This window comes from Nestor notabilis, unplaced genomic scaffold (assembly GCF_000696875.1).
Source record: "Nestor notabilis isolate BGI_N333 unplaced genomic scaffold, ASM69687v1 scaffold20511, whole genome shotgun sequence".
Lineage (NCBI taxonomy): Eukaryota > Metazoa > Chordata > Aves > Psittaciformes > Psittacidae > Nestor > Nestor notabilis.
In genome coordinates, this window is record NW_009915420.1 from 14,169 (window position 1) to 28,954 (window position 14,786).

At 37.4% G+C, this 14,786-nt stretch overlaps 1 protein-coding gene across 1 annotated transcript; it reads left to right on the forward strand.

Moving 5' to 3' along the window:
* Window positions 1-1,734: 1,734 nt before the first annotated feature.
* ELOVL4 (ELOVL fatty acid elongase 4) lies at window positions 1,735-14,418 on the forward strand. Its single transcript, XM_010024137.1, has 5 exons — window positions 1,735-1,974; window positions 5,268-5,348; window positions 10,697-10,868; window positions 13,101-13,228; window positions 13,735-14,418. Exons 1-5 carry the CDS (start codon window positions 1,735-1,737, stop codon window positions 14,008-14,010), a joined length of 897 nt encoding a protein of 298 aa, XP_010022439.1. The 3' UTR covers window positions 14,011-14,418.
* Window positions 14,419-14,786: the final 368 nt, after the last annotated feature.

The following is a 14,786-nucleotide window of genomic DNA, read 5'->3' on the forward strand; positions in this document are numbered from 1 at the left end:
ATTACTTCATTACAGGTGGATGATGAGGTTCTCCAATTCTTTTGTCTCTTAAGTGGTGTTATAATATTTTAAAATTTAGATTGGTAGAGCTAAAAACAAGCAGAAACTAAAGTGTAAGGAAGATAATGATGTAATAATTGCAGCGCAGTGGTGTGATTTCAGCTTCCATAGCAGCATTCTATAATGTCTGGAAAATTAGGCTGTTCCTTTACATTCCAAGACACTGTACTGTAGCATAAAGCAATTGTTCTCATGTTTTACAGACAGTACATTAAATCGTAGTAGAAGTGTTTGTTCCAGGGACTTGTTGAAAAGTAAGAGGTAACTGTCTTCTCTCTCTTCAGTTCTGTTTCAATGCCTGTGTTTCTACAGCCAATCTATCTGATTTTTTTGCTGCTCCTCTCTGTACTCCTTGCCCTGTCTCACCTTTGGTTTCTGCTGGTAGCTGTGGCTGCAGGAGTGACTCCTGTCATCCTGGCTGCATAAGCCTTGCTGGAGGTTTCCATGCATTAGGATGACTTCCCTCTTCTGATATTAATAGCCATAATGGAAGCAGCTAGGCTGGTTTCTGTTTCTTCTTTTCCAGTTCTTTTTAGGCCTCCTAGCATCTTGGGAACAGGAATTAATTTATGGTAGAGGGGTTTTTTTTCACTATCTTTGGGTTATAGTTCTCCAAAAGAAATTTTTCCTCTAGGTAAGTCTTCAGGCAACTGTACTGCTGTTTGTGAGTTTGCCCACGAATGACTGAAGCAGGTGTTTTAGATGTCTAAGATTCCCAAGAAGCCCTGTGGGGCGATTTCCATCTGAACTCCAACTGGCCTAAGCATCTGGAAAATAATCCTGTTAGTATTGTAGAGCTGAGCAGTATCTTAAGTATTGATAGTTATGGGTTAGTTATCTTTTTGCCTCTTACTATAACTAAAGATTAGCCTTCATATGGAGGTGGGGAGGAAACAGTGAGTAAGGAGGTGTCACTGTAGTCTCTCCCTTCCCTCTTCTGTAGCAGAGCCCTAATCCTAGACATCACTGGTTCATCAGGCTAAAAGTGGGTTTTTTTTCATACAGATCCAGAACTTAATACAGCATATTCTGAGCCCTAGAATATATGTAAATCTGGATCCCATGAGTGTCAGGAGGAAACTGGAAGTAAAATCCTTGTGTCCCATATGGCAGCACAGATTACTCTAACTAGAACCATCCCTTTAAACTCTTTTAGTTGTGTTCCAGTAACATTGTTAGTATTCTGTCTGAAACATGAGGCTGACCTACATCAAATAGCAAAAGTACTTGGGTAGCATCATGCAACTTATATAAAATTAATAGGAGGCTTTCTAGTGCCTAATTTTAAACTAACAAAAGCTATTAATTTATCAGATTTGCCAGATTTGTGTATCTTTAATTTGCAGCGGTGTTGAATATTTGGTTACGTTACTGCTGCAATCACTGTTGATCATGAACAAAATTGGGTTTTGGGGGATTAGTGGGGTTGGGTTGGATTTGGGCTCATGTGATTCTATTTGATTTGTTGTTCTGGATTGTAGAACTGGACAACAGAAGTTACATGACATTATGAACCTCTGTGTAAGCTAATGTGATAAGGTGGTTTGTTGGGTTTTTTTATTATTTTCTTTAACCTTCCTAGAAAGAATGAGTATATTGTTTTTCTACTATCTGATGCAGCTATTCCAGGAGAGAATAATACTTAACAAATGCAATGCTTAAAATGATGATGAAATGCATTTTGTTCAGCCCTTGTTGACTCCTTCTGTTTGCTTCACCCCCACAGACAAACGTGTTGATGATTGGCCCTTGATGCAGTCTCCGTTTCCAACACTGACTATAAGCACTATTTATCTCCTCACTGTCTGGCTGGGCCCCAAATGGATGAAGACAAGAGAGCCCTTCCAGTTACGTTTCCTGTTGGTTGTTTACAACTTTGGAATGGTTCTACTCAACTTCTTCATTTTCAAAGAGGTGTGTATACCCTCTCACAGGAGGGAATTCCAAGGGTGTCCAGAGATTGCAATATGAAAATTATCTTACGTATTTATGATTATTGATGGTGAATGTTTTGCACAGACTTTTGTAAAGCTGAGTTTGCCTTTGATGTTGGTGCTTCTTTAGCTAGGTACATGTGTTTGAGAATAAATGCACTAAATGAGTCTATAGAAAAAAATTTTGTACTATCTATTCCAAGTTCCTTAGATTTATGTTAGTGTAAATACTAGACAGATTAACTAAAACCCATAGAGATTTAACACTTGCAACTGATTTTATTTTTTTTTTTTTAATCTTTTTAATAATCCCAAAGGGTGTCAGAATGTATCTTTTTAGAAACTGAGCTGTTGTTGGTGCCTTCAATGTATTTATAATTTTTAGAAATTCAGATGTCTGTTGTAGTTAGGAAAAGTAGTATCTCATCTGTAAGTTATGTTTTAGAATAAGAATAAAAATGAAGTGTATCTGTAAAAGAATACAGTCTTCTAATATTTGTTTTGCAGCAGTCTGAGCGTTTTAATAAATTCCAATGTTGCTGTATTTTTCCTTTGTTAAGTTTTCTGTGCAGAGGAAATGACTAGTAACAATGCAGTGGATCAGCTCTTTAGCAGTAGCTAAGTGGGGTTACTTAACAGTTTGGTAATCATTATTCAAGGATAGCTGCCCAGAATATAGCTGATGCTAAGGAGTAGTATATGCTGCTGTGACTTTGCATATGTGGATTGAGATTTTTCTTCCTGGAAGACCTCAGATCATAAATTTGAAAATCTGCTTCCAGAAGTAACCAAACGAACAGAGCAGTTAAAATTACAGCATTGCAGAGCTCATTTTTTTTTTTTCCTCTGGCTGGTCTGTTCTATACATTTGCCAGGAAAGCATGGCAAAATGTGATGGTGATCTGCATACCGACCTTTTCCCAGAGCTTCTATAATAAAATAATTGACTGATTTCAGCCTTTTTTCAAGACATGGATCAGTAAAATTTTAGCCATCCCACCTCAGTCATCATTTTGTCTAAATTGTTTCCTTGCATTACTCAGCTAAGTAATAAAATACTACAGGAACAACAGAATCTAATGCTGAAACCCAAGGATAGTTGTGGGAATGGATGAAATCCAATCATTTTCACAGGTTAAAACTGAAACTCCCCTCAAATGAACTCTGCAGTGTTTTTGCCGTGCCTGTGTTTTTCACATACTCTTTTAATTTGGTTTGTTTTATCCAGAAGCTGAATTATACCAGACTTAACATCAGTTAATTTTCAAACCTATGTTGCTTATAGCATAACACTTGAGTTTGTATGGCATTTCCAAATCACTGAATTAATGTAAAAATGAATGGGACTGCAAGTAGGCATTTGCTGCCAATAGGCTGAAAGCTTATAATTTTGAACACAGACAGGTTCTAGTTTCCTGCTATAAATGGTAGGTGGTTGTTACATGGATGTTAAGGGTATGGCTACAACACTTATAGGAAGTGTCTTTTCCTGATCTCAGAGATTGATAGTAGGAAGGTGTTCACCTGTTCCCTTTAACCAGGCATCTTCTGCTTCAGTCTACATGAGGTTTACAATACCAGTGTGCCCCTGTTGTAATTCGCATGAGTGAAATGATACACAGTTTGTATTTTGTGAATGACTATAAAGTTTCCAGCTATTGCTGAGAAGAGAATTTGAATGTGAAAGGCCTTTAAATGTTATTCAAATAAGTATCCTGGTGGTAAGCTGTATTGTTCCTCTGTAATAATTTATGTTATAAAAGTAAGTAAGTCCATAAAACACTGCTAGGTTGTCTAGTCAAGACTCCCATATGTTGGACTCAAATTCAGATTCAAATTAGAAGCAAGTCCTGCTTAGAACATGCAAAAGTCTCAGATGCGTAGCACCAATTTTGCCACAAAATCTTGAACTTCTTACTTTACTTTGAGGCAGTCTGGTGAAGTCAATTTACTGCCTTTTACCAAATGAACCTTCGTCAAATTACCCAGTAGGTTGCAGTAGAGATTGGTTAGTTTCTGTTACAGTGCGGACTGAACTGTTCCTTGCTCTCCTCTGATATTACCAGATGTGCTTATGCCTGTGGAGGACCACACTGGAAGGTAGTAGTGTTACAGCAGTTTGCAAATGGACTCAGATGATGCAGAAGTAGTTCAGTGTCTTTCCTGGGGTCATTTCTTTGGACCATTCTTTCACTTCTCTAATGTAACAGACATGCAACAAATAACTCCCGAGTTTCATGAGGTTTTGTATGTTGTTTTTAATCTGGATAACACTTGTCTCTGCGTCTGACTGCACTACTAGTGCTATCTGCAAGATGAGACACTGAAGTAAACTCAAGTTGAATCTAAATAAGAAGGAAGTCAGGCTAGCGGTAAGAATACTCAATGCCTACCCATGTTTATTTTGAAGATATTTTTTTGTATTACCCTTCTTTACTTTCACAGCTCACAATTTACAGGTTATATCTGCTCCACTTCTGTTGTTTAGTCCTTGACAGGGTGGGATTACCTGGCTTTGAACAATTTTGGATCATAACGCTTGTGAATGTCAAGATTAGAAGTATTACTTAAACCTTGTACTGCTCTAGGCAAGTGTTGTTCTTTCCAATGGGACCCTGCTCAAATACCAAGCTTATCTTCTCCTGTTCAGGTTATTGCAATGCACTTTATTTGGAGTGGCCCTACAGGAGCACTTCCTGTGCTTTAGGCCATTTCTGTTAGCACAAAATTGGGCTCTTTTGTTCATTTGGTTTCTCTCAGTATGTTTTAGGGGTGCTCAGCACTGGGTCTTCAGGGTTTGTGGTTTTTCTGGATTTTGACTTGTATACTGTTATATATATATTAAAAAAAAAAAAAAGAATAGTTGATCCAAATTATCTAATCCTTGTCTCTTGGAGACACTTCTCTCAAGTCCATCACAGGAATAGGGGTTCTGTCATTCATAGTGAAAGTATTTAGGTATTTTATGTCTCTGAAGCTAGAACTATCAGAAAGAATGCTCAGGTTTGAATAGCTTAAGGTCATACTGGAATTCTTACGAATTTGTACAGGGCTATGAGTAGATAACATGCAGGGAAAAGTGAGTACTTTCTTTATAATTTACAAGAGAAAAATAGGCACTGTCTAAGAACAGGTTGTTAGAACTTCAATAGTATTCTCAGGACTGAGAAGGATGTTTTCAGGTAAGTTTGATGTAGTAAGAAATTTGCTGATAATTGTTATGAGTGGTTTATGTAGCATCTTTCCCCTCATGTATGACTTTAATATTTTCAGCTGTTTTTGTCATCAAGAGCTCGAGGGTACAGCTATGTCTGCCAGACTGTGGATTATTCAGATAATGTTTATGAAGTCAGGGTGAGTATATTTTTTTTGTATTTGCATATGAATGTGTGTAATATATAGCACTACATGATGGGTGAAGTCTTGTCTGAAAATAGTCCTTCCGAAGTTCTGCTGTCAGCCCATGACTGTATCCCGTTATATTCTCACAGGCCACTCCAGGTATGACTACATCGCACATGGCAGGTGTAAGCAAAGTGCATTAAGTGTATCTGCATTAACTTTCATCTGACAGCTATAAGTAAGGATGGTCTTAAAGATATCATCCTTGGCTTCATCTGCAGTTGTACTATCCAGGATAAACTTTGAATACATACTTTGGTTCCTAGAGCGTGCTGGAGTTTACAATACCAGGCTAACCGCAGTAAAGGTGTGGTGTTCTGGCTTGATCAAAGCAAGTAAGATTTGTTAGCATGTACTGTGGTTGCACTTCACTTATACTGTTGAGGCAACTTTTTGTCTCCCTTACCTATGTTTGACTTCCTGAGGTTTTGCTGGCTTCTGGCAAGTGTATTATCAGTATGTTTCATTGTAGAAGCTTGGATTTCAAATGTGTGGCTTTTGGAAAGCATTCAAATTAAAATCAAAGTGCAGATGCTTGCTAATTTCCGCAACGCTGTTGATTAGCTCATGTACTAAATCTTATCTTTCAGCAGAGCTGACACTTGAGAATCTCTCAGCTGTTCTTGCAAGTTTCACCTACAGATTAGAACATGTTCTTGAAAATGCAAAGAAAATGTGTTATAGTCTAAATACATCTAATATTTATAGCACATTTCAAAATGGTGTTCATGGGTAGTATTACTCAAAACTTATGCACATAGCAGGAGTGGTAGTGAGGATAGATTTGATTCTTACACATTATGTATCATGTCTGATATTGCAAAAATCTATGTCAGATTTTTTTGTCTCACAGTAATCAGCTGTCTTTCCTCTTCATCAATACTGTGTACTCACTATTTCTGTCATTAGAATACTTCTGTTAATAATTTTGTTTAAAAACAAAATCCATCCAAGTATAACCCTCAAGAGGGTTTTTTTCAATAGGTGAGCAAAATAAAATGCCTTTGGAGTCAGCTGGATGACACTGACAACTGTTATGCCATACGTATATTGAAGGAATTTTTATATTAGTGAAGTACAAGATGTAATAACATTTAATATGCAAAAATCCTGTTTCACAGACTCTTTTCTACACGCACTTGTTTGTGGGATGCTGTGGAGGGTTCAGACCTGCTCAAAATAATTATCTGCTGTTTTTTTCCTTATGACAAACAAAGCACTATTATACAATGAAATAAAGTAAAAATGACCTGCACAATGTATTTATTGCATGTGGTATGTCCAGAAAAGAAAGATTGCTCTAGCAATGTCTACTCTTTGGACTGCTTGACTTTTTCAGGTTTTTCCAGCAAACTTGTGGATCTGCATAAACTATGTTTCTAAAGTTTTAAGTTGTAACATGTTAGTTTGCAACTGGGAGAACTGAGGAAGCAGAGAAAATTGAATTCTCTCAAGATGTTGCAGTAACTATATAGTATGTTATAACGCGAAACCCATCTACCCTGGTAGTTCTTTGGAATGAATTCCCAATTTAGGTAAATAAGTTGCAAGTAGTAGGTTGTCTGACTAAAGAGCTTGGGATGTATTTCTGGCATGTGTTACAGTGTATCATGCCCTGTGTTTAGGAAGTATGTTGTTGGGTTTTGACACTGTAGGACCAAAGAAAAAACTCTTCAGTCTAACTTAAAGCATGTTAGTGTCTGTGAGTAATTTTTCCCATCTGTTTATGTTTCTGTGTCCTTGTTTCCCAGGTCAAGGTTCATCTAGTGTTTCTGAAGAGCTGAGAATTCGGAATCTGGAACTGTGTGAATTAGTTCCTAGTTTTAAGTGTGCTGATTGTAATCACAAAGCTGAGCTATGGTTGCCTTCTGTGTTGTAATTGTAATCTGTACTGTTTGTATTTGTCTAGGGCATGAGTAGTTCCTTTTTATGAAAAAATAATAATTTACTCCTGTGAAAAGGGAACTTGACTTAACAAAATAGACTTCATGGTTCTCTAACCAAAATTTGTAACTGAAGCATGGAAAAGAGTTTTTTTTAAAGCCACTTAAGTTTTCATGTAACCGTTAGCTCCTAAATAGTATCTGTCCCCTCAAACCCCTTCCAACCTGAAATGAGGAAGGAGAATGCAGGAATGGAGTCCCATCTTAAAACAGCCCTCTGATCAAAAACCCTGCAGCAGGGAGAGGTCATGGGATTGGACCTCTTATTGACCCCCTTAATCCTAGGCTGTAATGTAATCTTTCTGTGCCATCTGGTGTTTTAACAGACTTAGATTGGTGGCTATGAAAATTGCCAGAAAAGGTATGGTTGTGACTAGCATTATTCATTTCAGAAATATGCCTTTTAATGCATACTTTCTTTTAAGCTAAAGCTTTTTCTTTTATGCTTTGTCCAAAGAAGGGCTAAAGGTTAGGTCTTAACTTCTTATGCTTTGCAGAAGTAGTTTAATAGTAGCCATCTGCTCCTGACGTATTTTATGTATTGGTGTATTTTCTACTTTATTTCTGCTCTCTGCCACTGATTGCATGCATGACCTCAGGCAGATGATCTAACATCTGATTCATTTTTTTCAGCATCTATAAGCTAATGATCAAAACATCTGCATAAGTCATTGGGAGTACTGAAATAGATCATCAGTGCACAAAACCTATCAGGTCTGAGAATAAATGGTAGTAAAATTGGATTATAGGAAGAGAGCAAAAGAGCTGTCAGGCAAAAAAATGTACAGGAACACAGAAATCAGCAGATATAATCCTGCAAAGAGATGTAGACTATTTTTAAGTGATGGGAGGCATTTTAATCAAAAGTTCAGCTGATTTTAATCCATGGGCTATAATTGCATTCTGTGAAAGGCAGGTAGAATTCAAAAGAGGAGGAAATGTATGAAATTACTTGTCCAGGAACATACTGTAGAGATAGCACAAGGGGTAATGGTTCAAACTTAAACAGGGGAAGTTCCATTTAGAAATAAGGAAGAATTTCTTTACTGTGAGGGTGGCGAGGCACTGGAACAGGCTGAAGTGGTAAATCCCTGGCAGTGTTCAAGGCCAGGTTGGATAGAGCCTTGGGTGACATGGTCTAGGGTGAAGCATCCCTGCTCACGGCAGGGGGGTTGGAACTAGATGATCTTAAGATCCTCTCCAACCCTAACCATTCTATGACATAGTGAACCTGTGGCAGCTTGGACATAAAACATAAGGTGTTTTGTTGGATTTTTCTCTACTTACATTTTGCTCTATGTTGTACAGTAAATTGGCTATTTGCTTGTTGGCTATTTGGCTCATTGTTCCACTTTAACAAGATGCACATCAGCTTTATACGAGATTTTATGGAAGTTTGCTGTAACTGACCTATTGATTCTTTAAAAGTTTCTCAGAGGTAAGGACCTCCAAAGAGCTTCAGTATTGTAGTCCTGGCATGTCATTTCGTGGGTAGAGTCCAAAGTTTTTGTTGTTAACTCATAAGAGGAAAAGATGTTTATCATAATTTAAGAGATGCAACTTTAGCAGCTATCTGTAAAAGATGCTGGGCTGTTATGCTAATCCATGGGTGTGAGACAAAGTCTTGATGTGGATGTTATTAAATACCTGCCTACCTGTCCCAGAGGCAGAACTGTACTGAATATTGAGCAACATTATATATATGGTGTTTGCAGATTGCCTGTGTCTTGGAACTCCAAGATCTGTGGGAGTCACTTTTCTCTCATTAAGCCTCTCTCCAACTTTGACACATAATTAGTTCTTTATATAAAAAATTGGCAAAATCTGCCTCTTCTTCATGAGACCTGAAGTAGGGTAAATCATATCCAGAGAGCAAGAAGATTATTCATTAATGGATACATAGAAATCTGCAGTTTGGCAACAGTAAGTTGTACAGTTCCTTTGGGAAACTGCAGAGTCTGCAATGCAGATCTGCGGCATTCTTCTGCTCCCGTGCTGCTTTTTTGCTTCTGCTGTAATCTCTCCTAAAACATTCACCAGGCCAGTTATGGCTGTGACAAACTTAGTCTGAGGCAAGATGTGTTCATTTCTCACTGGTTTGGAAAGCTGGAGGAAAACACCATGTAGGGCTGTAGCATTACTCTATTGTGCTTGTTCTCTCGATTCCCCTTTCTCTCACTTGCCTAACAGTATGTGTGTATTTGAGAAGGAAAGCTACTGTCTCCCCTGGGGACTGAGGGAGTGGTAGTGTTATTTCACACCATGTTAAGGTAAGGAAGTCTGATTTGCCATCAGGTGGGTCCTGAAAGACCAGGTAAACTTCTTACGAATAAGTGTGTTGTGACATTGCCTGCTGTCCTTGTCCTTTTTTTTTTTTTTTCTTTCATTCTCTGTGTGAGTCATCATGTGGGATATGTTCTGGTCCCACCCTTGCATAACAAGCTAGATGACTTACAATGCCAGGAACTAGACTACTTGTTATGCTTTGGGATCTGGAAGGGAGTCCTTACCACCACCATACCCCCATATCATAGTATTAACAAATTGCTATGCCAAGCTTCTGGGCTTTACCTGTTACAACAATATCCTGATTTCAGCAGGAGTTGCATCTTGGGCAAGATTCACTGTGATGAGTGGATTAGGAAAAGAATTTTGGGTGTGTAGCATTGTCTTGTTGGGTAGGTGGGTTATATCTCTGCAGCTTGTGTGGCTCCTATGCTCTCAGTTGTCCTACTCCCCAAGTGTCACAGAGCCACTAGGGGAATGTCACTTTCCAGCAGGGATTGCTGAGCAGGCCAGAAGCAGCTGAGGGGGAATATTGCTCTAAGGGATGTGAAATCTGTACCACATCTAGCTTGTAAGTGATTCGGTGTCTTCCCACCCATGCCTGTGATAATGAAAGAATTTTATACAAGGTTTCAATCTTTGCAACTTCATTTTATCTTAATGTTTCTGTCTCATTGTTCCAACCACAAGAAAGTGTGACCTCATTAGTAGGGGAAGCCCTGTGATAGTCTTCCCCTGCAAAGCTCAGGATAGAGAATGAAGGCACAAATTCTCTGTGTTTAACTGGTAAACTGTTCAGAGATGGCAAAGTTTTTAATTATGTTAGCTCTTTTTTACGGTTGTGATTTGTGAGCAGTACACTCAGCATGATACTTCCATGTCCAGACCAGATGAATGGAATATTGGTTTTGTTGTTCTCATACTGTCAGATGTTTGTTGACTCCACCTCAACCTTTACACGGATTTGGGGAAGGAAAGGGTATCCTTCTCTTGCAGCCGGTAGGTGAGAGAACTTCATTCCATTGAGCTTGGAATCACTAAAACTTCTGTGTTGTCTTTTTCTCATTGCAGATAGCTGCTGCTTTATGGTGGTATTATGTCTCTAAAGGAATCGAATATTTGGATACAGTATTCTTCATCCTGAGGAAGAAATTTAACCAAATTAGTTTCCTTCATGTCTATCACCATTTTACCATGTTCACTTTGTGGTGGATTGGTATTAAGTGGGTTGCAGGTGGACAAGGTGAGTTCCCTTCCTCTCCTACCCTTTTGACTGGACACAAGGGTGAATTATTAAGTTCTTACAGACTTAAACATTATAATACACAAAACTGTTTAAATACTACCAAAGCAGTGCAATAGCTTCAATGTGTAGTCCTCCTCTATGGGAAACGTGGGGGAGGAAAAGATAACAGAGCAATAATCTAATGAATTGCAAAACTTTTTTTTCTCTTCCCTCATGGACATCAACTGCAAGCCTGAAGTTCTGTATTCAGAATTATCCTTGTTCTGTATGAAACAGAAGGATAAACATGTCTTGCCTAAATTCAGATTTGCAGACACAGAGAACTGCAAAATCTAATTGTGGGCCACAATTTGTGTGCAAATATAATGAAATTAATGGAGGTGCTATTTTGGCATTGTATCTGAGTTTGGGGTTAGCTTGCTTTCTTATCAAGAGGCATGTATAAAATTCTGAAACCTTCCCTTGAAGGTGAGCCAATCAAGCTGTCAATTAACTTTTAAAACATAACGACACAAGTCTGTGATTTTCAACCTTTTTCATTTCCTTGCTTCCTTTCTAGAACCCCCACTGAAGAATTTTATTGCATTGTATTTGTCACATTCTTCTTGCATTGTATTTGTCACATTTTTCTTTGCCTGCATTGTACCTTCATTCCTGTTGTTTTGCCTTGTCTCTCTCAAATTATAAGCTCTATAGAGCTGAGAGTTCAGGAAAAATACCTGGGTCCGAGTTTGTAATGTTCTTTGTTAGGATTAAAACACTGAAAATAACATGTAATGAACACCACACCAAACTAATATTTTGGGGTTTGGTTGGTTTTGGGTGTGTTTTTTTCCCCAAAACACACTAATACTTAATGCGTGAAGGGGTTATGTTTTCATTTACTATAGATATTTTGTACTGAGTGGTTACTTATATGCAAAAGAAGAAATATTTAAAATGAGTATCTGTGACTATCTTTTAATTTCTCCCAAGTACCATGCAGGATGCAGGTCCTCAGCCAGATGTTTCATGATCTTTATTGGATACTACACCCATAAAATAAGTTTATTGGAGACCAGATGCTTACTTGTAGTCTTACTTAGAAATTCACTGGATATCTCTCTCCCTTGTTGCTTCTTCAGACATTTCATGCTAAATATCAGCAGCTTTCAATACAACAGTTGCAACTGTTTCCAATTTTATTTCAAGTTTGGTTGTTCTTCCACTGCCTCTTAGTTCTAGCCCCTGCAAAAAGAAAAGCAACCATTGCTCTTCTGCATTTATGTAGTGCTACTGCACAAATGTGGATAGGTCTAACGTTCTTCTGTTTTCTAGTTGATTACATGTTGCTTACATAGACAGATCTATTATAAACTAGACCCTATTATAACTAACTGGGGCTAGACCACATGGGCATCTGAGCTGTTTGATGTCAGCAGCTATTGTCTGTATTGCCCTTATCTTATACAGTAGAGCCTTTTTGAGCCTTTCTGGCAGTGTAAGAATAACTTTACAAGATAGAATTTGTTTCTGTTAAATGGCTGCTAATCTGGAAAGAGCAGAGAGATCTTAACGCGAATGAGAACTGTCATCTTCATTTCCAGCATGAATAATTCTGAAAAAAGTTATACGTTTATATATTTAAGGATGCTGAATATTTTAAGTCATAAATAAGGAAACCAAAGATGAGCACTTTAGACAAACTCAATGCTCTTAAATGTCTTAAAACCACAAGTGAAGTTTTGCTTTGTGTGATCTCATTTATTTATTTACGTATTTATTGGCCTATTTAATCAGACTTCCATATGAATTTCTTGGCTTCTTGCTGAGAAAGTGAACCTTGTGTATTTAAATTTCATTTAAAAGATTTAAGTTCAGATCCTGATACTTTATACTTTACATTGTCAAATACAGCTTTTAATAATCCTCTGGCAAAACGATTTGATTATGCTACAATAACTAATATGGAGTCCATGTGATTTATTTCCGTTCAACAAAAATCTTACGAAAAGCTTTTGTATAAGTAGTTCCATGAAAGATGTGATACACTAATTGCATGAACAGCTGTTTGTCTCAGCACATGTTGGCAGTCAGGCCTATACTATACTACTGAATATTTCAAAAATGGAATCCTAGCATGTTCTGTGCTTTATAATTTTTACTATCACATCAATAATACAAGAAAAGACAAATTTTTTTTTCTTTCCCCAAAATTACATTACAATCTTTCCTTCTATTTCTGGACAGCTTTTTTCGGAGCTCAGATGAATGCATTTATTCATGTCATTATGTACATGTATTATGGATTAGCTGCCTGTGGCCCTAAATTTCAGAAATACCTGTGGTGGAAACGATACTTGACTATATTGCAATTGGTAAGTAAAACTTTTCCCGTTATGTTAGAAGATACTGCCTCTGAATGGACTTGAATTTGCAGAGCTTTGGAACAGATACTGCTTCTTCCAAAAGTTCCTTGCTGTCTGATACTCACAGCTCAAATCAGAATACTTCCAGGCAATGGAATTATTTATTTAATTTCTCAAAAAACACGCAGCGTAGAGTTGTATGAGTAAAGTCTAATATTACTCTACTGATTGTTTCAACTGAATTGCAAAAAAACCTGTTCAAAAGGTAGAGCAAATCCAGATATCCTAATGTCTTAGAATTTTCCTATTATTGAAAACTGGTGCCAGGTACTACAATAAATTTGATCTACCTGATCAAGCATATGTGTGCATGCACAGTGTGACAGCCAAATATAGCTTCCCTACCGCCTCCCAGTTTAGCGATGTTCATAACTTAATGCATCAGTACGTATTGGTACAGTCAGACCTACAAAATATAGGTAAACCTTTCTGATTCTGTATTTTCTGTCTTTTAGGTGCAGTTCCATGTGACTATTGGCCACACAGCCTTGTCTATTTATATTGATTGTCCTTTCCCTAAATGGATGCACTGGGGTGTAATTTTCTATGCTGTCACCTTCATTTTCCTGTTTGGTAACTTCTACTATCGGACATATAAGATGCCCAAGGAACCCATAAAGAACGGCAAAATAGCAAATGGTGCTGTTGCAAATGGAGTAAGCAAACCAGAAAATAATGCAGTGGTGGAAAATGGAAAAAAGCAGAAAAAGGGAAAAGCAAAAGGAGAATAACTTGATCCAGGCCTTAACCGTTGTTGGCAGTGAGGAACCTCAAGTTTGGTTTATAAACAGAAGAAAAACACTATCTGTACCAATTAACCTTAGGTTACTGAAGAGCTAGAACACAGATATTTTCATTATTTATGAAGATTGTTTTAAGAACAACACTAAAGTTGAATTTCTATTGTAATCATGTCATTACCATGTATATGGTCTCTGTAAACTTGTAGACTGCTGGTGATGGTGAATGTAAGGAAGAACTGCAGTTGATTCCATGTTTAGCAGTCCAGAAGTTAATACTACCATTGATACAGGCAGTTTCATTGACACCCACAATTCTTTGGGGAAGGGAGGGGAAGGAAGTAGCATTTGGATACCTGTGTTTTCTTTCCAGAAAATTATTAAATTTCAACTCATGATGTATTAAATTTCAAATTATGACATATTATCTAACCAGAATGCGCAACTTTTCTTGTCCTCCTTTGAGAGTATCTTCAGACATGTTATGTTTTATGTGCTGTCAGAACAGTGTTTGACTTTTCAGACATTACTTGATTTAATGGAGTGTCTGTTACAGTTTGGTTTGTTGGTTTTTGTTTTGATTTTTTTTTGTTTTGGTTTGGTTTTTTTTTCTTGTGTGGAAATATACCTACCTCTTCATCTGCTGAAAAGAATATTGAGCATTAAATAACTGGTTTCTGAAATATGGAGTCCTCTCATATAAGTATCAGTTAACACTAATTCAGGACAATATATGATTTCCTGTGGGGGTAAAAGAGATTTTTGGC

What these genes read in the sequence shown, in the direction of transcription:
- ELOVL4 (XM_010024137.1), top strand. Translation starts at nt 1,735, where the DNA reads ATGCATTTTGTTCAGCCCTTGTTGACTCCTTCTGTTTGCTTCACCCCC. An exon ending in ACTTCTTCATTTTCAAAGAG is followed by an intron (nt 1,975 to 5,267) that starts GTGTGTATACCC and finishes TAATATTTTCAG; the next exon opens with CTGTTTTTGTCATCAAGAGC. An exon ending in GTGGGTTGCAGGTGGACAAG is followed by an intron (nt 10,869 to 13,100) that starts GTGAGTTCCCTT and finishes ATTTCTGGACAG; the next exon opens with CTTTTTTCGGAGCTCAGATG.